We start from the raw sequence: 12,014 nt of genomic DNA, 5'->3' as shown, positions 1-12,014 counted from the left end.
TATAAAAAGACTAATAACTTAAAAAATAGCCCTTCTTACCCCAAACCCCAACAGATGCAGAATGGAAGGTGGTTTTTACAACATGTCATATAATATTTGGCTTTCATTAATCAAATAGTTTGATGAAATATTCCTTTGACAGATACCTTCATGCTTTACTTGCCATGTATTAAAAACAGCAGTATATACTCAATTAAATAATATTATTAAATATACAACAAGTATTTCATAAACAACCATTAGGTAACATGTAAAAGGTGATACAGGAAATAAATACAAGAAATGCATGTGATTCATTTATGGCTTAACTTTTGTTGAAAATGCAGCAAAAACCTTCACAGCAAGGCTCAGAAAGTTGCCTGGAAGGTGACTTTGGCACCGTCCATGCTCTTCTATGTGTTTTCTTTGATGGTGACAGTAGTTCCCATGTCTAAAGCTTATTCATTAGGGATGAAGCTCATCCTGAGAGTCTCATTATTCATTGAAACCCTGAAGCCATGGTTCCTTTTACAGATAGATATTGTCTATCCATTAAAATACTGCTGCACATTGACTGTATATGAAAATCACTCAACCAAATATTTCCAAAACTCTAGATACAAATAATTTATTCCAGTACTCAGTTTCAGGTAGGATTATCAGATAGGATTAACAGGTTGATCACATATAATAGAAAGTCATCACTTACTAGTTATTACTGAGTATACCAATAAATAGAGCATTGGCACTTACCTGAATAACATGCTTCAGTTTATCAATAATCTGATTTATCACAGGATCGGTTCCTTTGACTTTGACTTCAGGATTTCCATATTGGGCTTTGATTCCATTTCCAACCACACGCTGAGTATAGCTAACAAAGTGAAAAGTGAAAGATACACGACTTAATAACCTGGTCACAGTATTATCTGCCACAACTTTTTGAACAGATTCGAGTTCAGAATCTTACTCCTTCAAGAGTATAAAATAATGTACTTTTTCTTGGACCAGAACCTGGCACAGCTGCAATGTTTTTTCCTGGTAAAACACTTAGCATGCAAATACAAACTATTCTATTGTTATCCTCTCAAAAGACCCAACCAAAAATTGTGTTTTTAATACTACTTACCAATATTCCAAAAAAAAGTTAATATACATCTCACTTTGTTACCAATTTTTGCTGAATTACATACATGTCTGAATCCATATCTTCTGGGTCAATTCACTTCATTTTATACAGTAGTTAGATGAATCACAGTCATATTTTTTTATATATTGGACTACAAAAGAAATATATATATACATATACACATATACACACATATATATGTCATATGTCAACTTAGTATTCAAACAAATATTTAGATTCATCAGTCACAAAGATGTATTAAGTGCCCCCTCCTATATTCTAGTCCTACATGACTGGGGTTATAAGGAGGTATAAGACTCAATTCTTGTCCTCACAGTACTCATTATATACCTGGGAATATAATGTATCAATTAACTTGTTCATTCATGCATTCATTCATTAAATTTTATTATATTCAAAAGTTCTTACTAGATTCCAGCAATATAACTATCTTTGTTTTCCTGACAGTGTGGTGTAGCGTAATGACAAGTCAACAGTTAAAGCACACCACTAGGAATGAAGGAGACGTTCAGTATGTGGTAGGGATAGCAAGAAGGAAGAGTATATGCCAAGTGAGAGGTAGGGATAACACAAGTAGTAAACAATGAACATATGGAGAAGTTTATTTGGACCAAGACACTTGGGGAAAAACTAAAGGAGGAGTTATAGCTTGAGGCAGCCCTTGAAATATTAAGGTAAGGATAGGTCTTGGATGATGTAGTTAATGTGAACTCCAGGGCAAAAGATGACATCCCAGCAGGGGAAATCACAAAGGCACGTGAGTAACACACACAGGGAACCATAACTAGGCTTTTATTTACAAAGGGAGAGAACAAATAGGGGAAAGTAAGAGATGGGGGACATGCCCTGGAGGTTCCATCCCCTCTATGTTTAAGACTCTCCTCTGAGTAAAATGTTGCTTACATTAAAGTATCATGATAAAGTGGTCTCACAGACTTTTCAGGAAGCATTTTCACATAATTTGTAATGTAATATCCCTTCTCTGTATTTGAGCAGAGTATCACAATTATGCACGTGAACCTTCTGAATTTTCTACAGCAGTGGAAACTCTTTGAAAAGATAAAAAGAGGTTCCACTGTTGAGAATATAGCCAAACAAAAGGAGTTTCAAGGAATATCCAGTTATTCCCAATATTATGCATACCCAATGATCAATTTTCAAAAGTAGATCAAATAATTACTAATTATGTCCTTCCAATGACAGTAAATGATGGAACTCTTTGATACGGATAATACCAGTTGGATGTGATAAGAATAATGATATTAATAAATCTTTTTATTTTTAAAACAATCTTGAACTCATTTCTTTATGCAGAAATGGAGGGTTTTAGAGTTAGGTATTCCAGTGTAAGTTAGTAACTTAGCAATATATACCAATAACAAATAGTAGAAGGAAAATAATTATGCATATACTATTAATGTGTACTAATATTCTTTAGTTAGGAAGAATCAAGTAAATTGTAAATATTAGGCTTCTCTTAACTTCTCTGTAGCGCTGTTATATTTTTCTTCCAAATATTTCAAGTAGATTACACATGTGTCTCCTTTATTAGTGTGATCATTATTAATAATAATGATGAATAATGTGAATAAATAAATGGATAAATGATGACTATGATTCAGGCATTGTTTTAAATACTTTCTTTGGAGTTTGTCAGTTCATCTCAGTGACAATCATTTGCTGTAGCCATGAGAACGTGCCTCATAGACTTCAAAATAATGGAAGTGTCATTGACCAGGGCACCTGCTGCTTTGCTCTGAAATCTATTTCTATGTCTCCTCCAACCAATGACTGAGTGCAGCAGAGATACTAAAGCAGAGCCATCACTGGAAGACATAACATTCCCCTAATGGCCAATTTTGGCTCAGGATTCCCTGCAGCCCCTGCTAAACCTGCCTTAGACTGCATCTCATGCCAGAATGCTTCCACTCTACCTTGCTTCCCTCTCTCCTTCACTCCGGGTCACGTTTGCGTCATGGCCAACAGCTCTTCCAGCCTTACCCAGATTCCTCCCCATTTTCGCTCATAGGCATTTCCCTTAATAAAACTCCTCTTGTGTTTAGTCCTTCTTTGGCACTTGCTTCTTGGAGGACCCAGAACAGTACACCATATAATATTTATACGATAATTATTCCCAATCTGTAGATTGGGGATCTAAGATTTGAATAGGTTAAGTAACTTTCCCAAGGCAACACTGTTGGTTAAATATAGAGCAAGGATATGAACACAGGGAATGTGAGCTCTAGATACAATCATTCAATAATTATGAATGAAAACTCCTGAAACCAACTAACATAAAGATCCAATTAGCTTGGTGCAAAGTGTTTTTTTAATTGTTTTGTTTTGACTTGATTTGTTTTTTACTGTAACTACAGCATTTCAAAGTCTTCACTGCTTCTAATTAAAAGGGATACACTATTTTCTTCAAAAACCTCTTCAATGAACAGTTGTATATTACTAGATAAAGAGTGAAATAACAGCTGCTGGCAGGGTGAGACTAAACTAATAGACTGCAAGTTTGCCTTAAGATTTTCCTTTGTTTCACCTAAAATACAGACATAATGCCAACAATGGAAACTGAGACTCCTCTCCTAGCTTTAAATAAACACTTACTTGGTTCACGTCTTGATTTATTTATAGACCATGAAACTTTCTTTTAACATTCAAGAATATTGTTCCACATTAATCCAAAGAATTGCTTACTTTTTGTTCTTAATTATTACAGTTAATAACTAGTTAAATTTATGAGAATTACAATTGATCAATAATCTCCTTCTCAGCTAGTATATTATCGAATAGTTCAGGATCACTATTCTTATGTAATATTTAAGTAAGAAAAAAATATTGCAAAACAGGGCATTTAAGATACTTTAAGTGAAACATACTTTAATAAAATTAGTTATTCTTTTCTGTTTTTGTAAGGTTAAGAAGAACCACAATGCAATAGTGATATACACACACCAGAATGATTTAAATGAAAAAAGATGATACCAAGTGTTGGCACGGATGTAGGGCAGTTAGAACCCTCTCTCCTTGTGGATGGGAGTTTAAACTGATATAAACCACTATTTGACATGTATCCGGGTATATACTAAACAATGTTTACCAAAAGAAAGGTATAGAATTTTCGGAGAAGTACTATGCAAAATAACCCCCAACTGGACAAAACCCAAATATCCCTAAACATTAGCATGGGCAATTAAATGGTAGAATATTTACATAATGTCATACTATATAGCAATAAGAATGAATGAATTACAACTATATTCCAAATCTTATAAGCTAAATATTAAATGAAAGAAGCAAGATATGGAACATATGCTATGATTCCATTCATTAAAAGTTAAAAACTAATCAATGATGTTCCAAATCACCATAAGTACTACTCTAGGAGATAATGTGCAGAAGCTTGAAGGGGGTTTCTGGGGTTCTAGTAATATGTTTCTTGATTTGGATCCTGGTTCCACAAGAGTGCTCATTTTATATTAAAAAAAAACAAAAAAGAATTGAACTGCAGAGTTAAAATTTGGATACCTCACTGTATACATGTATTTTCAACCTAAACAAAACATTTACGTTGAAAACTTCTTGTGCTCTTTTTCTTAATATGCATACAACAGACAAATTTGCATTGAACAATGTATAAATAAAAGATCAACATAGGTATTTTTAACATGGGCTAAATGGTTTTGTCATCATAAAATTAGTAATTTAGGCTCCTAGTTTGACACAAAAACTCCCTGCAGACTTCAATTTGCATGCAAAAAATACAGTTACTAAATCAAAGTTTTTCCAACAGACTTCTTATATGAGTTTTTCTCATTATGAAATTTTAATAAATCATTAATCACTCTTTTTCCTCCTAAATGTACAAGTAATGGATAAAACATTTCAAGGAACCCTACAGAGGCTTCTTGACTTGAAAAACTGCTCACATTTCAATGAGAAGGAGGGAACAAAACACACACAAAAAAGAGGCAAATTTTTTGTTAGAGAAGTAATAGACGCACCATCTGTGCCTGTTTCTTTTAAGCAGGTCTGGGAATGGATGACAGCAGTTTAATAGGAATACTCATTCCACAAGTATGACTTGTTTCTCATTAACATGGCAAAAGGCAAATACGGATATATTTACATTCTATAAAAATGTTTTAAAATGATGATTAACAAGATTCCAGTTCTCTTTGTGTTCAACAGATGAAATATTAAAAAGAAGTGCTAATACATCTACACATGGTATGTCATTAGTAAGTCATTTCTCCTGACATTACCAACATTTCTTATTTGAAACACACCATGCTCTCTTGGCTGATATTAATTTCATTTTCTTGGGAATGCAATAGAATTTGTTTCAGATTCACATCAAAAGTATGGTATTTTGATGTGCACTTATACAATTTCAGGTGGAAAAATATATAAAATCTGACCCTGGAATTTGTTATGAATCATTAAAGTGATCTGTCTTAGAAGTTTTTGATAGCTTCACTGGGACAAGATATAAGAATATGATCATTGATCAGAGATGAGGAAAACACCTTATCAGGGGCTTTCTCTTTCTACCATTATTGCTATCTCTGTTAGAGATTCAAGATTGAGAATAGGGACCATGTTGGTGGTGGTGGTAATAATAGCAGCAGTAGTAGATGTTTTGTTTATATCCTTTTTTCTGACTTGGTTAGGTGATTGTATATTAAAATTCCTTCCATTTACAGAGTTTTCAGTCTCCTAGTTTTAGGAGTGTCTTTGACTCTGGTAAATGCATTGCTGTCTCTGGTTTAAAGGTCTGGGAAACACAGTGTAGGTATTCATCAGTGAACCCCTTCCTCCAGAACAAATTTCTCTTTCAAACCATCTCTGGGCCCCCCTTCTTGGCTTTGGTAGCAAATGGGAAGTAAGTACTAGTGATCTGTTTTCTGTAACTTTTTCTCAAATACCTGGGTGACACTGGATGCCACTGCTGAATGCTGTTTTGTGCACATGCGGCTTCTATACAGCCCTTCTCCTTGACAGTGAAGGTCTTAATCTTCAAACTCTCAGAACAGATAGGAGTCATATGATTGATTTTATGTGCCAGGTTTAAGAGAATAACCTTTCATGATAGGTAAGAGGCCTACAGGGGATTTAGAGAATGCAGATATCTGTAGAATCAATTCAAAAAGATTCAACCTTCTGTGATTCCACTACCTCACTTCAATTGTTGAGCCACAAACTGTTTTTAAGTTAATTTCTACCATTTATTTGACTTTATAATTATAGATAATAATGTTTAAGTTTGAAATATATGTTTCTGACCTTAAATAATGAAGTCAAAATAAATAGAATTGATAGAGACCTTATTATGGACTTTATTATTATTTATAGATAACTAAGTACCTACTGAGGATATCACAGTTTGTGATATCTTATGGAAAACACTCATTAACATTATTCTAATAAGGTAACGTCATGCTTTGTATAGCAATCAACAAGGAATTTTTAGCAGATCACTACATATAACGTTATATAAATTTCATTTCACCAACCTTTTTTTAGAGACATTACAAAATCCTAAAAGTCCCTAGAATCTTACACAGTTTTTTTGTATTGTTTTCCAAATGTAATTGGCACCAACATTAGTTAAACTTCAGACATGAAACTAACAACTGAATCAAAATATACTTTAAAATTAGTTGCAAGATACAATAATTCTCAGATTATCAACATACCATGCAAATGAACCACCCAGGTATTTCCTACCAATACATAACACAATAAAATCAGAGAGAAAGAAACTTTGAATTTCAGAGCATACTAGTTTCCTAGGGCCACAATAACAAACTACCACAAAGTAGCTGTTTCCACAATCTTACACAGCAAATAGAAACACAGATGAGCAATTTGCAAATAAACACCAATGAGAGGGGGAAGGGCAGTCATAATGGTAAGATATATTTTAACTGAGGGACAGTTAATTAAATACTTTTTAATATATTTATTAATCCTACCTTTAATGGAATCATTTTCTTTTTTCTTCCTTTACTTTTGGAAATTTGTAGCTTGTTTTTTTTTTTATAAAGGACACTCTTTGACAAATACAGTTTTCAAAGTTTAAATCCATCATCAATACTCTATTAATTGGACAGTTTTGATATGTGATTGGTACATGTATTTTTGGATTGGGGGTGGGAGTCTGTCAAGGAAGCCAACAAGCTCAGTATTATGTAGCTTTTATTGTAAATACTTCTGTCTGCTCTTATTTTAGGCATGACCAAATAAATTGGTTAGAATATTAATGAAAGTCAGACATAATAACATAATAAGAACTACATGGAAAAAATGCTTATATATAACATACACATAATATATAATATAATAATATAGTATATAATATATAATGTATATACATACAAACATTTATATATACATAAAATAAACATTTATATACACAATAATATATATGCATCTATTTATACGTACTTATACACACACACACACACACATACCCTACTGTTCCCGTATTCACTTTCTTTACATTCATTTTCAATAGCAAAAAAGTGGACTTCCTGGGCCCATAAAAGAGATTTGAAATTTTAAAAGATTTGTAAATAATTTTTCTTAAGGAAAGTAAGCCTGTAGTAATTAATTAGTATATAGAAAACAATTAGAAGTTGAGCATAACACATCTGTTTGAATATCCAGTTTCAACCCTGTCTCCAATCCCAACTTAAAGTTCTGTCCATTTTGTGGTCTGTTGAATCTCAAAAAATAAAAATTGATAGGTTTCAAATCACAGTTATTACGAAGAGGAAGCTGGAGGAGGTGGGGAAATAACTCAGCTTTCTGTCCGTGCCTCATCTTAACTACACCACAGCCAAATTTCTACTATCAGACAGTCCTGAAAAAACAATCCACCTGTGTAATGGACTCTAATTTGTGTTCACTTGCATATATGAGAAAATTGCTTCTCCAGCTATTTCTTGGCAAACCCAGTTATGTGGTGCAAAAAACAGTTGGACCTAGTTCCATAGACAGAACTCTACGTGCCTATGGACTTTCAGATTCCTACAGTTGTGATTCCTCTCTGAACACACTTGGCTGACTCAGCATGTGAAAAAGATGCATACACAGAAGGCAGGAGGTTTCTGATGGCCGGCAGAGTCCAAACAGAATGGGTGTTTCTGGTCCAGATGACCTGGAGATTCTGTACCTCGAGGCAAATTTGGTCAACCTCTCCCTCACTCTCTGTGCTTTCCCTCTACTTCCCCTCTTTCAGTCATTTAAATGATTTCTGCAAGGTCCTTCGGTTTACACTTTGTTCCTCCTGCCTAGAAATTCTATCTCTTTGCCCAGTCACTACACCAAGCTTTAAAAGGGGTTTTGCGAATGTGATTAAATCTGAGATTCTGAGATAGAGAGATTACCCTGGATTATCCGTGTGGGCCCCAAATTCCCATATGGCATGTATCCCTTTAAGTGGAAGACGGAGTTTTTTGGTTTTGGATTTTTTTGTTTGTTTTTTAATTAATTAATTTTATTTTTGGTTGCGTTGGGTCTTTGTTGCTGCGCGTGGGCTTTCTCTAGTTGTGGTGAGCGGGGGCTACTCTTCCCTGTGGTGCGCGGGCTTCTCATTTTGGAGGCTTCTCTTGTTGCAGCACACCGGCTCTAGGTGCGCAGGATTCAGTGGTTGTGGCATGCGGGCTCAGTAGTTGTGGCTCGTGGGCTCTAGAGCGCAGGCTCAGTAGTTGTAGCTCATGGGCTTAGTTGCTCCGCTGCATGTGGGATCCTCCCAGACTAGGGCTCAAACCCGTGTCCCCTGCATTGGCAGGCAGGTTCTTAATTAACTGCACCACCAGGGAAGCCCCTGGTTTTTGTTTTTTTACAGAAGTAAAAGGAGAAGGCAATAGGACCACTAGGCAGGGACTGAAGTGATGCTGCCACAAACCCAAGAATGCTAGAAGCTTGAAGAGGCAAGGCATGAATTCTCCCCTAGAACCACGGCCTTAGTGCAACTAGATTTGGGCCCAGCAATACTGATTTCAGACTTCAGACCTCCAAAACTGTTAGCTATCACATTTCTGCAGTTGTAAGTCACTCACTGGTAATTTGCTATAGCAGTCACAGGAAACTAATACAACTAACTGCCAACTAGGGTGTCTCTTCTAGGTTATTGGCTCTTGTAACTATTGCTTGCTAACACTTTTTTTTTTCTGGGATACATGTATCATTATTGTAATTAAGTAATTAACTGCACAATAGTTAGTGCCTATAACTCCCTTCTAGACTATAATTTCTTGAGGTCAATTAGTGTGTCTGTCTTAATCATCCTCTAGTTCCAGGGCTTGACAAAATGCTTTGAATGTGAGAGCTTAACACATATTTGCTATCTGAGTGCATATATGATTGATACAAAAGTAAACCAAAAAATAACTTTCAAGAGATAAGTTATCTTTTCCAGAATGGGTTCTTATGAAATTCCTCAACGTTCCTGAATTTGGTAACAAATCCCATGAATCTGTAATTTCATTTTAATGCTGATTTGGTCCAGTTTTAACTAGTTTCTGAATAGCACTTTTTAATGGAGTCTCATCCAAGGTCTCATTAGAAATAAAAAGAAATTAGTAAAATAGAACAGGGGCTTCCCTGGTGGCGCAGTGGTTGAGAATCTGCCTGCCAATGCAGGGGACACGGGTTCAAGCCCTGGTCTGGGAAGATCCCACATGCCACGGAGCGGCTGGGCCCGTGAGCCACAATTACTGAGCTTGCGCATCTGGAGCCTGTGCTCCGCAACAAGAAAGGCCGCGATAGTGAGAGGCCCGCGCACCGCGATGAAGAGTGGTCCCCACTTGCCGCAACTGGAGAAAGCCCTCGCACAGAAACGAAGACCCAACACAGCCATAAATAAAATTAAAAAAAAAAAAAAAAAAGAACAAACAACATAAACACTAAATCCTAAAACTGACACTCAATACATAAACTAACTGTAAAAACAATTAAGTTAAACCTTCCTATCCATATTTTAGTTCACAGGCGGAAAGAATTTCCTCTATATAAAATCAGGTAAGATGGTAGTTGGCTCTCCCTAGCCTGTTGCTGAGTCATTCCTGTAGGAGCCCTGAGAAGGAGCAGTTGTTCTTCTACAGCCCCAGTCCTGTTTTTTGAGGGCCCTAATATAAACTCCTTGAGAGACTGAAGCTACAAGAAAAGAACAAGATGCAGCAAGATCCTGCCAGGACCTGGAGAATATTTCCCTCAAGAAAAGCCTTGTTGGGTGAAGCAACAGAGGAGCCTGGGTACCTGAAGTGATTTACATCCCAAGTGATTTGGGTCTTAATCACATAGGCTTCCCAGCATCTTCGCTCCCTCTGCCGCTGTCCCCTCCCTGATCTCGCTCCCCCTAGGAAGAATTCAGCCTCTTTTCCTATTTTCCCTTCCTTTTCCCACATTACAACTTTGCTATTTAGTACAAAAAGATTTTAATGAAGTTTAGGGAACAATGGAGAGAGAGTATAAAGCAAATCAGGAAATTCCTGATAAACATGTGACCTGCGCCATACCAACGGGCTATTTAAAATTAATTTCAAAATAAAATACAGCCTTTCTTTAGAATCCCCACCCAGAAATCAGTAACATATATCATTTACAAACAGTACTCATTCTTGCCCCCCACTCTACATGTGTGCTGAACATTGCAATACGTCTTGTGCCTTGAACGAGACAGCATAGGACAGGTATCCACCTTAGCCTAGCTGAGCTATTCCAATAAATGCTTGCTGGCTACTGAGAGGATGTGCATATCAACCTACTCTCCTCCAGTTTAAAACTAAAAAGAAGCTCAGCCATCATCTCAAAGGTAAGTGAGATGGAAATGTGGCTATTTATTTTTTATTCAAAAACCTGATTTTAGATAAGTATTGCTACCTTCTAGGTAAAGAGAATGGGGAAAATATAACAGAAAACACACACACACAACTAAAAATCATCCTGCGAAAATAAGAAAGGGAATATCATGTTGAAGACTTAGGGAAAGAATACCCCTAAAAATGATTTTACTGTTGAACAAGAAGAAATATTTAGAAAATTGCTTTAAACTACTTAAACTATGAAGAGTATATAGAAAGACAGGTCATTTATGAAACAGGAGCTGAAAGTTATAATGACAAAATGGGCCTAAATGGCAAAATGGGAGATGGGTGAGATTAGGAGGTTTATATGAAAACTAAAATGCAATAGCAAAATTTCCATCCACAATGGGATCCGTGGAGAACAAAACTGATGCACTGAAAAGCTCAAGCAGCAATTGAATCAGGGCCCGGGGGTAAAGAGAAAGGCATAAAATAATGACAGAAAAGATGGTAGATGGAATGCCAGAGATGGGAGTTCTGACTCAAGAATAATTTGTGAACCTGAGAAAAAAACAAGAGTAACTTGATATGAAACAATAATCAAAGCTATAACTTAATATGAAGAAGAAAAGGACTAACCAGATTCTAGTGGTTGTGGTGGGAAAACAGTGAAGACTTGCCCATATGTAGACAGAAACTAGCCAAACCCCAAAACTGCAAAAATAAAGAAAATATCAGACTAATATATATATAGAAAAAAAAAGTTAGTTAAAAATAAACTATATCAGGTTTACTTTAGACCTTTCTTCTGCTGTGTGACTATATTAGAAGACGTGGAGACTTTAATAAGAATATGACCAAAAACATCATATCTATCAGGTTCTGTATCAAGGTTGAATGCAAAGGGATGACATCTCTATATATCCCACTGATCTGTTCTTCCAATAATAATTTGCTCAAGGTCATATCGGTACATATTCGGGAAAAATTATCAAAATTAAACTTTCAAGAATTAGGAAGTTGTGAATCCAAAATCCTGAAAGGAGACAACTGATCCGATTAAA

General features: G+C 35.6%; 1 protein-coding gene across 1 annotated transcript in view; it reads right to left on the bottom strand.

The window, feature by feature from the left end:
* Positions 1-12,014, bottom strand: part of GPC5 (glypican 5) — a 1,362,497-nt gene that overhangs the window by 912,174 nt on the left and 438,309 nt on the right. The window contains exon 6 of the mRNA XM_036832100.1: positions 733-853. Within this exon, the coding sequence (XP_036687995.1) occupies positions 733-853 (121 nt within the window). The remainder of the gene's footprint in view (positions 1-732; positions 854-12,014) is intronic.

This window comes from Balaenoptera musculus, chromosome 18, assembly GCF_009873245.2.
Source record: "Balaenoptera musculus isolate JJ_BM4_2016_0621 chromosome 18, mBalMus1.pri.v3, whole genome shotgun sequence".
In the NCBI taxonomy this organism is placed as follows: domain Eukaryota; kingdom Metazoa; phylum Chordata; class Mammalia; order Artiodactyla; family Balaenopteridae; genus Balaenoptera; species Balaenoptera musculus.
The sequence above is the reverse complement of the archived record's forward strand: the minus strand, read 5'-3'. Positions and strand labels throughout refer to the sequence as shown.